Raw genomic sequence first — 16,854 nt, forward strand, 5'->3', positions numbered from 1 at the left:
GATCTATATGTCTGTTTTTGTGCCAGTACCATACTATCTTGATTACTGTAGCTTTGTTGTATAGTCTGAAGTCAGAGAGTCTGATTCCTTGGCTCTGTTTTTCTTTCTCAAGATTGCTTTGGCTATTCGGGGTCTTTTGTGTTTCCATACAAATTGTGAATTTTTTTGTTCTAGTTCTGTGAAAAATGCCAGTGGTAGTTTGATAGGGCTTGCATTGAATCTGTAGATTGCTTAGGGTAGTATAGTCATTTTTACAATATTGATTCTTCCAATCCAAGAACATGGTATATCTCTCCATCTGTTTATATAATCTTTAATTTCTTCCATCAGTGTCTTATAGTTTTCTGCATACAAGTCTTGTGCCTCTTTAGGAGGTTTATTCTTAGGTATTTTATTCTTTTTGTTGCAATGTTAAAGGGAGTGTTTCCTTAATTTCTCTTTCCAATTTTTCATCATTAGTGTATAGGAATGCAAGAGATTTCTGTGCATTAATTTTGTATCCTGCTACTTTACTGAATTCATTGATTAGCTCTAGTAGTTTTCTGGTAGCATCTTTAGGATTACGTATGTATAGTATCATGTCATCTGCCAACAGCGACAGTTTTACTTCTTCTTTTCCAATTTGGATTCCTTTTATTTCTTTTTCTTCTCTGATTGCAGTGGCTAGGACTTCCAAAACTGTTTTGAATAACAGTGGTGAGAGTGGGCAACCTTGTGTTGTTCCTGATCTGAGAGGGAATGTTTTCAGTTTTTCATCATTGAGAGTGATGTTGGCTGTGGGTTTGTCATATATGGCCTGTATTATGTTGATGTAAGTTCCCTCTATGCCTACTTTCTGGAGGGTTTTTATCATAAATGGGTGTTGAATTTTGTCAAAAGTTTTTCCTGCATCTATTGAGATGATCATATGGTTTTTCTCCTTCAATGTTTTAATATGGTTTATCACATTGATTGATTTGCATATATTGAAGAATCCTTGCATTCCTGGGATAAACCCCACTTGATCATGGTGTATGATCCTTTTAATGTGGTGCTGGATTCTGTTTCCTAGTCTTTTGTTGAGGATTTTTGCATCTATGTTCATCGGTGATATTGGCCTGTAGTTTTCTTTTTTTGTGACATCTTTGTCTAGTTTTGGTATCAGGGTGATGGTGGCCTTGTAGAATGAGTTTGGGAGTGTTCCTCCCTTTGCTATATTTTGGAAGTTTGATAAGGATAGGTGTTAGCTCTTCCCTAAATGTTTGATAGAATACTTTTAATTTTTTAAGTATAGTTGATATACCATGTTGTGCTAATTTCTGCTGTACAGTGAAGTGACTCAGTTATACACATATATACATTCTTTTTTTATATTCTGTTCCATTACCCTGTCCCAGGCGATTAGATATAGTTTCCTGTGCTATACAGTAGGACCTTGTTTTTTATCCATTCTGAATGTAATAGTTTGCATCTACTAACCCAGAACTCCCAGTCCATCCCTCTCTCTCTCCCCCCACCCCCTTGGCAACCACAAGTGTGTTCCCTTTTACTGTGAGTCTGTTTATGTTTTGTAGATAGGTTCATTTTTGCCATATTTTACATTCCACATATAAGTGATATCACATGTTATTTGTCTTTCTCTTTCTGACTTGCTTCACTTAGCATGATAATTTCTAGTTGCATCCATGTTGCTGCAAATGGCATTATTTCCTTATTTTTTTATGGCTGAGTCTTATTCCATTGTATATATGTACCACATCTTCTTTATCCATTCACCAGTCGATGGACACATAGGTTGCTTCCATGTTTTGGCTATTGTGAATAGTGCTGCTATAAACATAGGGGTGCATGTATCTTTTTGAATTATAGTTTTGTCTGGGTATATGCCCAGGAGTAGAATTGCTGGATCATATGGTAGTTTTACTTTTAGTTTTCTGAGGAACCTCCATACTATTTTTCGTAGTAGCTACACCAACATACATTCCCATCAACAGTGTAGGAGGGTTCTTGGGGCAGCTAGTTTAAATAGAGATTATCCTGTTGTTGCAGAGATATCCACATGCAAAAGAGAATTTACTGTTTTATAATTTTAATACCAATCCAATAAGATGTATTTATTGCATATTCACAGCGTTTCATAACCTTTAGTCATTGGGAGAAAGGATAAAAATGAATATCAAAAAGGGGACTACCTGACTGTATTCTAAGGGTTTTTATATAGTGAAGTCATGGCTCATAACACATTAAGGGAATTGACACAGTTGCTTTGTAAAGTCAGACATTCTGGAATTATTCTAGAATAAATCTTAGCTGAAAATTAACTCAAGAAATTCAGAGCACTGACACCAGTAAGAAAGGAGAATGAGCTTTCCAGCAACATGCTAGGTCAGTTGGATCTACTATAATTGTTCTTAAATGCTCACCTAGCAGTTGCTTTAGCAATATATTTCTCCAGGGGGAAAATGGCCAAGCAGGAAAACCTGAGTGTCCTCAGCTATTTCTCAGCAGTGATGTCAGTCTTTTAAATCAGATCTGTCGAGTTTCACGTTCCTACCTCTGAAGCTGCTGGGGATGGCCTAGAGAAAGGCAAGTTGAAAGGCAGCTATCGAAAGTGGGTTCAGGGGGGTGGCCACACATGTGCAGCCTGAGCCGGAGTGATTGGATGGTGCTGCCGTGGCAGGAGCAGCGCAGAGTGGGGTGGCCGCTGGAGATGCCTGACCTGTTCTGTTCTGTTCTGAGGCCAGCGGTGTGATGGTGCAGGCCAGGGACCATTTACACCTGAGATAGACTGTGGAACAGCACGTACCAGAGGTAGAAGTCCCAGTCAAACATAGAAGGATAACCTCACTGAGCAACCAAGAGTGTCACCTGTACCCGAGGCGATCTCAGCAGCAGCAAGTAACTGTGGTGGATTTCCATGCAGAATTGAGACAGGCATTCTTAGCTGAGATACCAAGAGGTGGTTAAAGCAGTATTGGAACACCCAGGTAGCTGATTTCAAGAGAAAACAAACAAACAAAATAAAAACAGGCTCTAGCTGCTGTTTGAAGCTTCTGCCCCAGCTTGCATTGTTTGGTGGAGAACCTTCGACTTACCTTAATCTGTAGCCTTCCCTTAGGTCTTAAGGATCCTGAAACTTTCCTGTGCACATTGGATTTGGTGGAGCAGCAATCATGACTGTGGGGAAGAGCAGCAAGATGCTGCAGCACATTGACTATAGGGTGAGATGTGTCCTGCAAGATGATTGGATCTTCACTGGCACCTTTAAGGCTTTTGACAAGCATATGAACTTGATGCTCTGTGATTGTGATGAGTTCAGGAAGATCAAGCCAAAGAATTCGAAGCAGCCAGAGCGTGAAGAAAAGCGGGCTTTGGATCTGGTGTTGCTGTGCCAGGAGAACTTGGTTTCCATGACTGTGGAGGGACCACCCCCCAAAGATAATGGCATTGCTTGGATATCACTTGCTGGAGCTGGAGGAGGCCCTGAGGTCGGCAGAGCAGCTGGCAGAGGTGTTCCACCCGGTGTTCCAATTCCCCAGGCTCCCGCTAGATTAGCAGGCCCTGTCTGAGGGGTTGCGGGGGAGGCATCCCAACAGGCAACGACCCTACAGGGAAGAGGCACTGTAGCAGCTGCTGCAGGTGCTGCTACTGCCAGGACTGCTGGAGCCCCAGCTCAGTATCCACCAGGACAGGGGACTGCCCCCACACCTGTTGGTTGAGCAACCCTACCTCCAGGAATTATGGCTCCTGCACCTGGTATGGGGCCACCCATGGGCCCACCAATTAGGCTTCCCCTACTTGAGGGACTCCAATAGGCATGCCCCCTCCAGGAATGAGACCCCCTCCCCCAGGAGTAAGAGGTCCACCTCCACCATGAATGTGGCCACCAAGACCCTAGGATACTATTGATCCTTCTTAGTCACTGTTTTCCTGCAGTGCGTCTTGTGGAATGTGTGTAGTGTTTGTGAGCTTTTGTCCCCTCTGCTGCATTAATATCAGCTAATAAATGCATAGAGCAATAAAGAAAAGTGGGTTCAAAAGGAGGTAGATGAACTTCATCTAGAAATTTCAGAGATTGATTGGGGATTGAGACAACTATCAAGAGGAAAGGTGTGGACCCAAATAGAGAACCAATACTGGCAAAATTAAGGGGAAGTAGGTCAGAGGAGACAAATAATGCGAGATAACAACGCATAAACAACATTTATGAACCATAGACTACATCCCAGGCACTCTTCTAATCACTTTACTTGTATTAACTCAGTGAATCCTTTCAACAACTTTATGTGATAGATACTTACATTATTCCCCAATGTCTTACCTCGTATCATCCCAAAAGGAGACCTGGGGACAAGGATTTGGATTCAATCCCCGGGCAATGATATCAGGTGCTCTGTCTTCTATGAGAGAGTGGAGAAGTCAGTCAAGGAAGGGAGGAAAACCAAATAAGTTCTGTTAATTAGTGGTGTCTGCCATGGGCAACCAGGGCTCCAAATGCCACTGGAAATGCTGTATAGAATATGCCTCAGCACTGTTCCACTGAGGGACAGGGAAGCATTAGATTTTATCTGCCAGCTCCTACCCTTCATTAGTTGAGGATTGCTTCTGAGGCATTAATTCCTAGGCACTGTCATGTTATCATATTCCAAGACATCATCAGGAAGAGAAGCAGTCCTTGGTATATAAGGAGCTGCAGATGGTGTCAGAGCAATGACAGCATCTGCTTCACTGAGTTTGCGTATGAGGAACATGGGACACAAAATTAACATCATTCAGTTTGGATTTATTCTAGAAATAATGACCATTGACTGAAGCTAGGTTTCTATATTCTGCCTGTGTTTACATGGGTAACCCAGTACAGCTAAAGCTGATGAAACAGACAAGAATAGAAAGACATCTTACACATGAAATCCATAGCTAACAGTGAGACACAGTTCATTGGTTCATTCATTTATTCAATCATTTGTACTTTCATCCAAATATTTACTAAGTGCCAGTGTTGAGTTTAGTAGTGTTTTGTGCACTGGGGATGGGGTGGGGAGAGGGATATAAGGAGAACAATTATGACAAGATTTCTGTTGTCATGCAGCTGACATGTTATTGGAGAGACAAAATAATTTCAAATGATAATGAATACGTTGAATAAAATAGACATCTACGTGACTAATTACAATGCTAATAGTTACTCAGAGCACCAGCAACTTGCCATAATTGCCAAAGAAAAAGGAAACATCCACTTCTTACCAGAATTAAACTCCTAAATGTGATACTGAGGACTGTGTAGTTAGCAGGTGGATGGCGGTACAGCAAAGGAGCGGTGGATAAAGAAATTGGAAACACATTGCCAGCAGGGCTTGGTGCATGCCTGCCCTGATTAGAATGATGAATTGTGATGTTTTGAAAGGAAGAAAATGGTTGTGTATACTATCCTATATTTAACTTTGCATAAAAGATTAAAAGCATATCATCACATATTCTGTACCATTCATTTTAGTAGGCCGAGTGTGTGCTCAAATATGTGATAAATCTAGATCAGGGATTAAGAACTTCTTCAGGACATGCTTTTTTTTTTTTTTTTTTTTGCCACTGCTAGACTTGCCGGATCTCAGTTCCCCGACCTGCCCTCGGTAGTGAAAGTTTGGAGTCCTAACCACCGGACCGGCAGGGAATTCCCAGGGCATGCTTCTTTCTATGGAATGTACTTCGAGTTACATGCTGTAGGTCACCCTTGGAGACTAGTCTGTCGTGGGATGTCCGTAATCAAAGTCTGCCCATGCATTCTCTCATTCCTTTAGTTTTATCTTTATTCTCACATTTACTGAGTGCCCTTATCGGGCAGGTGCGGTTTGGGGCACTGAATTGAGCAGGAGAGACGTGGTAACTGGAGCTCACATTCTAGTGGGGGAACCTGACAACAAGTAAACAAGAAACCGATCAACAAAAATGTTAACAACCCTTTCGATTCGGCCCCAGCAGGGTCCTCCAGCCCAGTGTCGTTGGAGCCAAATAGAATGATATACTGAGTTCGGTTCAGAAGCAAAGGAAAGTTTTATTCTTTGATCAAAAAATGGAGAGATGCGAGCTCGCACTCTCCCCATAGGCAGTGGGCAGGGCTGCTAGGGCTCTCCTAGCGGGGAGGGGCGCCGAGTTCTCGCGGGTCTGGCGCAGGCGTATTGCTCACACTCCAGGGCACGGTGTCACGCACAGCGTCTCCGCACACGGGCCCGCCGCCCCCATCTTGAATCGCAGTGCTGTGCGCTGCGCCTCTGCGTGGAGCTGTGGTGTCAGGCGCGGCTGTGTGGCTCTAGGAACTCTGGTCCAAAGGGCTGGGTACAGGGCCTCTGCGTGTGGCAGCCTATGGGCAGGTGAAACTAGAATAAGCACAAAGGAGAAGAAAAAAAAAAGGTTGGACACTATTACCCAGCTTCTTTTTTTATTTCCTGGGAATTGTTAATGGGCTTTACCGGTGGCAAATCCCTCCTCTGCCTTTTGTCCTGCTCTTCATTCTCGAGAGGCGCTGAAGGGCGCAGGTTCATTTTCTGTAACTACTGCCTCCTGATTTCGGGCATCGTCATAACCCGGGGTAGAGAAGCAGAACTCCCCAGCTCCCTTTAGCTATGTATGTCACCAGGCTTTGGCTCTAACTGTTCGTATCCCTGAGTGAGACAATTTAACCTTTTGGCGACAGAGGATGTTACCGACTTAGACGTGAGGCCCCCCTCTTGGGGTCCTAGCTGAACCGAAGCCCCCCGGCTCGGTCAGGGTGTTCTTTCCCCCTTAGGTTCGTGCTGCCAATAATGAAACTGAGTTTGGCTCAAGCAAGACCGGCTTTTATTCAATGGCCAGGGAATGGAGAAGGGTAGCTCATGCTCTAAAGGCACATTCTTCCTGAAAGGAGGAAAGTGGGGGACTTTTAAGGGGTGAGAGGCAAGTGCGTCATCAGAAACTGGGGAAAAGGATGGAGATTTACAGGAACAGCCAGGCTATGCACAGGCCCTCTTGCACATGCACAAACCATGTCTAGCAGAGTACAAATGCCCCTTTGGGTGGAGATCTTAGTGTGGTAATGAAGTAAAGGTAACTTTCAGACACCTCCAGATTTCATCTGCGCAGGTGTGTTCCTGTGGTCAATTCAGAGCCGGTTTGGGGCAGTTGACCACTGTATATCTCTCAAAACATATACCTCTCAAAGCACAGCTGCAAAACATCTCTGCCAAACACCAGGTACTTTTGAAACAAACACAGAAATGAATCTGGGCAAGTGTTGTTCAGCTCTCAGGAGTTGGTATGGAAACACAGAGATAAATGAGGGGAAGGAAAGTGGTGACCTTTAGTTTATTTTGCCTGCTATCTTGGATCTAGCCAGTTTGGTCTGGTTTTGTTGTGGGCCTTTGTGGCATCCTGTTGATAGAACACAACTAGCTTCTATAGTTAAAAGCAGTTTCTGCACCCAGGGCCTGGGCCGCATGGCATGGGTGACAAGGACACCAGTCAAGTCAAGGTACATGGCCGACATATTAGCAAGAGCAGCATGTCTCAACTATCTGACTGATTATACTTTTCATGCCAGGAGTTACCATGACCTCAACTAACCAATTATGTAGGGCTTCCCTCCCATAGTGAGTTTCTTGATGAGTCTCCCTGATGGCTTGACAAGCTGCAGTTGGGGAAAGAAGCATGGTTCGTGTTCATTAACTAGCCACCCATGGCCTCCTAGATCTCTAATGAAGCCGCGTTTTTGCACTTTGTCTAATTCTTCCTTTATGCAGATTGGGGAATAATTGGATGGATCTGGCCTTCGAGGTATGAGGGGTAGTTGCCAAGTTACTGGTTCCCTGGCCACCCTTTTGGCAATCACATCTGCCTTGTTTCCCTCTGCATCCGCCTTTTGGCGACCCCTACGATGAGTTACTACCACCTTTTTTGGAAGCTGTACTACTTCTTTTTTATTATTTTTTTAATTTTGCATAACAAGTTTATTTCTAAAAGGCATATAGACAATAAACAAAGTAAACATCCCATCGAGATCTTAACTTCTGCCAAGTATTATCCGTCCTAGAATTGCTCCATAAAGTCCCAGTCTCTAGACGACTTAAATTCAATAATCGCCATCTTCATCAGAGTCCATTACTTTTCTTCTGTTGAATTTAACTGTTGTTTTCTTTTCTGTTTGTTGGTTTACTTTTTCGAGGATTTCTATTACACCTTGTTCTGATACCTTCCCACTTAGTTGTCCATACCGTGCCATCTGTATAAGGTAATTCTCTACTGTTTTAGTTTTCTCAGGCTTTACAAGTGCTAAGTTACTTAATCGGGCCCGGGCTGACTGATCCAGAACTTGGGCTAAGATACTGTTTCTCATTTCTGCTTCCCTATGCTTTGCTTCCTGTTGTGCTACATCGCCAGGGTCCCCGTGCTTCGCCTGCAGCTCGGCCCGCCTGTGCTTCCTCAGCGCCTCAAGCTCCTCCTCTGCCACGGTGTGGCCGTCTGGAGCGAGCAGCCGCGGCCACGCTCCAGCCCACTCAGAGAGACCTCTGGGAAGCTGTACTACTTCTAAGAGCTTCAGTATGCTTAAGCCACGTTCCAGCTGTTTGTTCTCCGCAGTAAGCATACCTCTTTCCTTCCAAATAGCCCCATGTGCATGGAGGATGGCATATGCGTACTGGGAATCTGTGTAAACATTGAAGATCCTCCCAGTCCTGAGCTCTAAGGCTTTTGGACAGAAGTCCCTGGAAGGTAGCCCTCTTGCTTCTGTGACTTGGGTCCAGGAGGTTACAGTGTATCCTGTCAGACTTTTCCCCCTCTCATAAAACTGCTCCTGTTTGTGAACCATTCCTTTTTGGCATTTGGAAGAGGCTCATTTCCTAGCTTGGGGCAACTGGAATAGATGGCGTCTGTGGTTTCTATACAGTCACGCTCCAGGGACCCCATTTCTGTGGGTATCAGGGTGGCAGGATTTAGTGCGTGACAGGTTATTACGATAGCCACTGGATTGTCTAAAAGCATAGTCTGAACTTGAGTCGACCTTCCAGGGGATAGCCATTCTGTTCCCTTAGAACTTACTAAAATGTGAATCTGCTGTGGAGTCCATATAGTGACTGGCTGACCAAACATTAACTTTTCAGCTTCCTTTATCAGGGCTGCAGTAGCTTCCTCAGCCCGAAGGCAAGGAGGCCATCCCTTTGTGGCTTGACGTAATTGTTTAGAGAAATAAGCAACCACCCGAGTAAGGGTCCCATGTTTTGACCTAATACCCCAAGGAGATCCTCCTTCTCTCATGAATGTAAAGGTCAAAGTGTTTAACTAAATCTGGTGCGGGGGCTAGGGCAGGGACCTGAAGTAATTGCTTTTTCAATTCTTGAAAGGCCCCTTCACTTTCTGAATTCCATTCAGAACGATCATCATCCTTTCCTTTGAACTTTTAATATAGAGGCCTAGCTAATGGACCATGGTTAGGGATCCAGATGTGGCAAAACCTGGCCATCCCCGGGAAACCCTTAAGTTGTCTGCTAGTTTTAGGAGAAGGTGAGGCTGCAAATGGCTTCTTTCCTTTCCTGGGGTAGGCTTCTCTGACCTTCTGTGAGAATGAAGCCTGAGTGGGTCACCCTAGTTTGTGCTATTTGAGCCTTTTTCTTGGACACCTCATATCTTTTATTGGCTAGGTGTTTCTGGATGGTTCAGAGCCTTCCTTAATAAGCCTGGCGATCAGAATGTTGTCTACATAGTGGAGGAAGGTTCCCTCCTCCAGATGTCGATCTTTCAGGTCTTTAGCTAAAGTTTCTCCAAAGATGGTGGGGGAATTTTTGAACCTTTGGGGCAGGACTGTCCAGCAGTATTTTTTTTTTTTACGTGTTTGGGTCCTGCCACTGAAAAGCAAAACTTTCTTGTGAGTCTGGGGCTAATGGAATACAGAAGAAGTCATCTTTTAAATGGAATACAGAATACCAGGACTTGGGGAAAATAGAGTGGCCTGCAGGGTGTAAGGGTTAGGGAGGACTGGATGTATATCCTTGGGGGCTTCATTGACTGCCCTGAGGTCCTGCACCATCTGATATTCCCCATTGGGTTTCCTTACAGGGAGAATGGGTGGTATGACAGGCTTATTAGCATGGTCTAATTAGGTCCTGGTCATTTAGGCCCTGCATATAACAGGGGCAATGTCCAGAAGGCCTCCTGATGGATAAGGTACTGTTTTCTGTTGGGTCATGTGTGTCCTGGTTTTTGATGAACTATCATGGGACTGGCTCCTACAGCTTGTCCTACCCATCCCTAGGCTCATACCTTGGGATTTACTCCATGGAGGTCAACTTGCTCTGTGTGGGGAGGTTTGTTCTCAGCTGTTAACATTAGCAGATTCTTGGGAGTGTACTAATTCTTAGAGATTCTTAATACTTCACTAAGTAATGAGATATAACATAGAGGGGTTTTAAAAGAACTATTTCAATAAAAAAATTTCCTTTCATAAGATATTGAGAAAATTCTGATTAAAAAATGAACATATTTTTGACCTTACAAATATACTCCTGGGAATATTTTCTGAAGATATACGTGTAAAGATTCAGACACAAAAGTTTTTTGGGTTTTTTTTATGCTTTTCTCCTTTTTATTATATCAACATGCCAAGCATACTCCCTTTTCTACCTCTTGTTTTACTGAATCTGGAAGGCTTGTCGCCCAGATTTCCACTGGGCCAATGCCATACCATCATTCAGATCCCTGTTCAAAGGTCGTCCTATCATAGAGACCATCTACTACTTGTCACTCTTTGTCTTCTTAACCTACTTTATTATGATTATTATAGTTTTATTGTAAGACTTAATCACCAGCTGTTATATTTATTTGTGTGCATTGTTTTTCTTGTCTGTCTTTATCCCTCAGTCCCAGAAATGTAAGCTCTGTGAGAACAGAGGCTTTGTATTCCCAATCTGGGACAAGGTAGATATAAGCAGTGAACACATATTCCATAAATAATCCTTTAACAAATAAATAACATAAACAAAACAAGCTAAATGTCCATCAGTAGGTTATTCACCAGTGCATTAGGTAGCCATATACTGAAACTCTATGCAGCCTTTAAAATGGCATTTTTAGAAAAAATATATGTATGTATATTTTTTAATGTGGTAAAATGTTCATAATAGAGTGTAAGAAAAGGTATAGTTTGCAAAGCAGGCCTTTCACTGTCCAGTATTATTCTCTCTCTTCCTCTCTCTCTCTCTCTCTGCATATACGTAGCATCTTTGTGTGTTTTTATGTGCATATGAAAAAAGAAACAAAATGTTAATGTTAATTATTTCTGAGTGGAGAGAAATCAGTTTAATTTGTTCTTTGAATTTTCTATGCATTTTTAAACTTTGTTCTTTCTGTTTCTATTTTTTAACAAGTTTTTGGGTGTGTGTGTGTGTACAGAAAATCTAAAGTAATAAAGGCATTTTTAATCCTCAAATAGATGAAGCACTTGTGTTGAGCATTGCAGATTTTGGGGGATTTGATAGTTTGTCATAGTTTGTCTCTCCGGAGTGACCCATATTGACTAAATTTCAAAGTTGTCATTGGATTGTTACCTGTTGCCTCTAATATCTTTATATAAGCAGCCATGACTTAATGCTTAATTCAAGAATTTGGTAGAGTTTCTATGTGCAAAGGTATACAGTAATATATTGCAGTGATATTTTAGCATCCTAAATACACACTTTTAAAATCGACCCCTACTATACGTTTTTAAACAAATGATAGTTTAATGTAAATAGCAAACTTTGTCTTCTGTTTTTAATGTGGCTTTTGAGTTTTGGTTGCTTACTTTCCTCTTTTCTCTGGCAAATTTAATGTTACTACTGTTACAAAAAGAACCTATTTATCCCTTCAGTCTTTTGATAAGCCTGAGATCCTTAGATACAGTATTTACAAGAAAGTTATGGTGCTACTGCTATGAGAGTCTAAAAGGGTAATTTTATGATAATAATGCTCCATATAAATGACAGTCCTTAGGCAATCTCTTAGTATTTCCCCCAATATGGATCAGCCCATGAATTTCTGAGAAAGATTAAAAATACATTTTAAACTTCTTTAAACTTTTTAAATCTTAAATTCAATGCTTAACTCTTTTAAATGTGTGACACCATCCATCACAATTTTATATTTAGACATATAATAATGTATAATCTCAGCTCGCTGTCCACTTGTAAAAATGGGACTATACTTGGAGAAATAAGCAATTTCCCAACAGAAAATTGGAAATTCTGCCAACCAGTTCCAGGTGACCTGCCATCAATCAGTGTTAAATTCTCTGGGGTTATTGTTGAAGGGTATTGCTATTAGTGAAGGGCTTCACTGGTGACTAATGATATATAACAAATAAATTGAGGAACTATAGAAACCCCCCGAATGTGTAATTGTCTGGCAACTTTCAGTGGAAACCTTTACTAGCAATTGATAAACTGAGATTTTTATAACCTCCTTGTAGTTCTCTTATTAAAATATCTGCTTTTAGAGAAATAGGTGAAACGATTATGCCATGCAATTAAATTAAATTAACTGACAAAATATTTCTTTATGACTAAACTGTTTAATGTAGGCATATGGAATATGTGGTATCATTTAGAATATGTGTGAATGTGACAATTATTCTGGTTCTGAAGTTAAATAAGAAGTCTCAGTTTGTAATAAAATCTCCTTGTTTGGTATTATTAAGGAATTATGATTAATGTCTGAAATGTAATGTTCCATGGTTATAATTTCCTCATTTGCTTGAGTGAGTACATTAGGAATTCGTTAAAAATGCAAGCCTTTTAGATACCTGCAAACTACAAATTCAGTGAGGACTTTCTGGAGGTAAGGAAATATTTTTGAATAAGAAACCATGACTGGGGTGAACCAACAGCTGGCAGATAATCATGATGGATTTCTAGTCCTGCAGTGCAGGGATAGACAAATGAATTTGTTCATTGATGTCAAAAATCAAATCCATTCTGATGTAAAAATCTAATTGCAAGACATATCTTCCATTCCTCCAACTCTTAACTATAAAGGCTGAAGCAGGTAAGGCCTCAAACTTACAAAGTGGCTAATGCTGATGGATAAGCCATAGATATATGAAGGCAGCTAAGAATCTGATGTTCTCAAAAAGCAGTTTGTGTTAAAGTGGTGAAAATAGTAAAATCAATTGATTACTTGATCAATCAATCCAGCGTTCCTGGAGTACCTGCCTCACCAGATGGTTGTGAAAAGTAGATGAAATGAAGTATGGAAAAAAAACAAATCTTGTGTTTGTTCTGTCTGGAAAGTGTCATTTAAGGTGTTGACCCAGAGTTAGTTGTGTGGTGGTCAGTCAATTAACCTTTGTCTGCTTAGGATAAAGGCATCCAGTGAAGAACCTCTCTATCCTCTGGGGAGATTGTTGCCAATCAAAGAAGGCTGAGCTCTGGTGTCACTTCCTCTTTTTATAAGGACACAAATCCCATCATGAGGGCCCCATCCTCATGACTTCATCTGAATCTAATTATCTCTCAAAGGCCCTACCTTTTAAAATCATTATAATGGGAGTTAGGTCTTCAACCAGTGAACAGTCTATAACAAGGGATATGAGGGCATATCCTTAAAGCCTATAAATCATGACAGGTATACAAAGAGGAGCCTAGATGTCTTTTACTACCATTTTATAGCTTGTGAGAGTTACATGGCAATAAAAAGAAGTATCAATACAAAAATTGATGCAAATGGGACCTGTTATCACAGACAGCCGCTACACTGAAGAGAAAGGACAAGGAATCAGATTTGCCTTATAGCCTTAACTCATCATTTGTTCTTGGACACATCTATTCAGTGCTCTACAGCTCAGTTTCCTTATCTGAAAAATGGAAATCATAAAAGTAAATTGTGTAATATATATAAAAGTGGTGTAAACCAATGGGCAAATGGAAGGAATTATTGTCTGTATTAGTTTCCTATTGTTGCCTCAACAAATTACTACAAACTTATTAGCTTAAAACAATACAAATTTATTATCTTATATTCTGGAGGTCAGAAGTCCAAAATGAGTCTTCAAGGCTAAAATTAAGATGTAGGCAGGGCTATGTATCTTTTGGAGGCTCTAGGAGAGAATCCATTCCTTGCCCATTGTAACTTAGAGAGGCTGCCCGTATTCCCTGGCTTCTAACCCCACATCACTCCAACCTCTGCCTCTGTTGTCTCATTGCCTTCTCTTAACACTCGTGTCTCTCCACTCCCTTTTTTTTATTATGTAAAAAACACACAACATAAAATTTACCGTCTTAACTATTTTTAAGTGTACAGTAGTGTTAACTATATGTACATTTGTTTTGCAACAGAACTTTTTCATCTTGGAACACTGAAACTCTATACCCATTGAATAACAACTCCTCTTCTCCCCCTCCCTCCTGCCTCAGTCTTATAATGATCCTGATGCTGAAAGTTTGGCTTCTGTGCACTGGTGCCGACTCAAATCTTGGAGACATTGGGTGAAGTAGAAAAGAATAGCTTTATTGCTTTGCCAGGCAAACGGGGACACAGTGGGCGCCAGCCCCAAAAAACTATGTGTCCCAACCCAGGAGGATTTGATGAGGGGTTTTATAGCAAGGGTTCAAGGGTGGGGTTGCTGATAAGATTAGGGTGTGTGCAGGGCCTCCAATCCTCTAATCTGGTCTCAGGTAATCTTGATAAGCTTCTCTGGTTCCTTCAATGTAGCCTCAGGTGATCTTTCTCTGGTATGAAGAATGCTGATATCCTAAAGAACTTAAAGACATTGTTACTGTATCCCTTGAGGTGGAGCCAGGATTGTGCCCCAAGGCTTCACTATTGTTTCCTGGCTGCCCATCCCTTGTCTTTGCATCCCCTTCCCTTCCTGGATTAGCAACTGTTTGAATCTGCCCTTTGGAACTCAGGGAAGGTCATAGAGGCTGGAGGCTAGTAACAGGGGGGACAGAAAGGCTTCCGTGCCCAGGAGCCCCACAGGGTCCTGCTTGGTTTAAGTCCTTGTGATTATATTGGGCCCACCTAGATAATCTAGGATGATATTCTCACCTCAAGATCCTTACTTATGTCTACAAAGTTCTTTTACGTTTGCAGGTTTCAGAGATTAGGATGTGGACATCTTTGAGGAGCCATTATTTTCTCTACCACATTATCTGATGAGGTGGTTCAGGTAGTTAATATAAAGAACTTAGAAAAAGAATCAGAACTACTGTTATCAGAAATGCTCAGCAGAGTGAGACATCAACTAATTTTGTATAACTTTATTTTCTTTTCTGCAATTAACCTGCATTCTGGGAAAATGCAATTAGGTACATTAATGGATGATAGAGTCATGTGGGTTAATTAAGAATATGATTTAGGGTTTCTTTTGAAAGAAACCCATTTGAAACAGATGGCTTGTCTTGTTTTTTTAAAACTTCTCTAAAAGTACTGCCTGAAGGCGAACTATTGTATGTATATTCTATAGGCTAGGACACATCATGTTGATGTGAGATGTGGGTATAAACCAAGAAATAACAAGGCTAGTCCTCTTTCCAATGCTAGTTATAACTTTATTTTCCCCCTCTTTTTAATATTAACAAACCATATGCTCAGGTTTATGACTAAGAGACCAGCCTTATACAAGTCTTCAGGAGAGAGGGCTTCTGTGAATTTGTTTGTAAAGATTAGGGAAATAAGGTCCATCTTGATTCCTTGAATTTTAAAGCTAGAAGGGGCAACTGTGCAATTTGAGGTGCTTCTTGTTTTGTTTTCCTGAATGCCTGAGGGACAAGACAGCCTACCAGATACACAATATAATCTGAGAATCTAAGAGAAATGTTGCAGGATCCCCCTCAATGAGAACAGAGACTCTGAAGCAGCTGCCTCTTTTAGGGTGTAGTCATAACCACATGGAGTACATGTTCGTTGAGGGCATAGACCTCTTGGCTCAACTAGATACTCCTGAGTTTATCACGAGGCACAGTTTCATGACTTATATTTAAGAAGAGAGGATGAGTGATCTACACTGAGACTTCACAATGTCCCTCAAAGTGAGCCCAGCATGAAAAGGAGAATGAAAACCAGAGAATGGGGCTTCCCAGTATTTTGGTTCTGCTTCATATTTGGACTGAGTGGAGAGGAGACAGCCTTATATTCTGGACCCTCCAAAATAAAAAAGGAGAGAATTAAGCATGGTGGGAGCTAGAATGATCCCGCATTGCTGGATTCTCCAGAATTTTGCCGATTGATTGGTCTTCATATGGGTACCACATGAAGCTCTTCAGTTGCTGGACCCACGTCTGATCCCAGCAGACGAGAAGACTACCACCACCATGGGAAACCTTAGTTCTCTGTTCTGAACTGCCCCTCGCATGCCGCCTGTGAGTGCTATACTCAGGCTAAGCCTTCTGAGTACAACCCTAAGAACCCCTCTGATCACCACCCATCCGCTAAATAGGTCTCCAACCAGGGCCACCTAGAATACACGTTCTCCTTTCATTATCTTATAAATTCATAATTACCCTTGAAAGTTTGGTGCATGTGTGATTTCCTTCAGGAAGGTTTTCCCAAAGCTTACTGTGATGTAAGTCATGACTTCCGTCTTCACTTCTAAAATGCTTCTTTTGCCGTTTTGTGCTTTTTTGTATCATAACCAATTTAATAGAAGTGTTTGTTTACTGTTTTTTAAACCTGTAAGACTGTGAGGATAAGAAGTGTGACTTATACCTTTCCATATTATGCCCAGTACATGACATAGGGTCCTGCACATGATAATAAATATGTGAATGAAGGAATGAGTAAATGAACACACAAGAGCTATTCAAGCCCAAGGCTGTTCTGCTGAAAGATAACTGCATAACTTTTGTTTTAAACATCTTTATTGGAGTATAATTTCTTTACAAT

The 16,854-nt window shown here is 41.5% G+C and overlaps 1 protein-coding gene and 3 pseudogenes across 2 annotated transcripts in view; 3 read left to right on the top strand and 1 right to left on the bottom strand.

Moving 5' to 3' along the window:
• The first annotated feature begins 2,730 nt into the window (after positions 1–2,730).
• LOC114896467 lies at positions 2,731–2,946 on the top strand (annotated as a pseudogene).
• Positions 2,947–3,152: 206 nt separating this feature from the next.
• On the top strand, positions 3,153–3,877 carry LOC114897163 (annotated as a pseudogene).
• Positions 3,878–8,077: 4,200 nt separating this feature from the next.
• On the bottom strand, positions 8,078–8,812 carry LOC114896593 (annotated as a pseudogene). Its single transcript, XR_003793835.1, has one exon. The product of XR_003793835.1 is annotated as a programmed cell death protein 5 pseudogene (transcript).
• A 615-nt stretch (positions 8,813–9,427) lies between these two features.
• The window catches only part of LOC114896594 (leucine-rich repeat-containing protein 37B-like), a 96,210-nt gene continuing 88,783 nt past the window's right edge, over positions 9,428–16,854 (top strand). The window contains exon 1 of the mRNA XM_029224610.1: positions 9,428–9,504. Coding sequence (XP_029080443.1) covers positions 9,428–9,504 — 77 coding nt within the window. The remainder of the gene's footprint in view (positions 9,505–16,854) is intronic.

This window comes from Monodon monoceros, unplaced genomic scaffold, assembly GCF_005190385.1.
Source record: "Monodon monoceros isolate NGI ecotype Baffin Bay Population unplaced genomic scaffold, NGI_Narwhal_1 Super_Scaffold_16, whole genome shotgun sequence".
NCBI lineage: Eukaryota > Metazoa > Chordata > Mammalia > Artiodactyla > Monodontidae > Monodon > Monodon monoceros.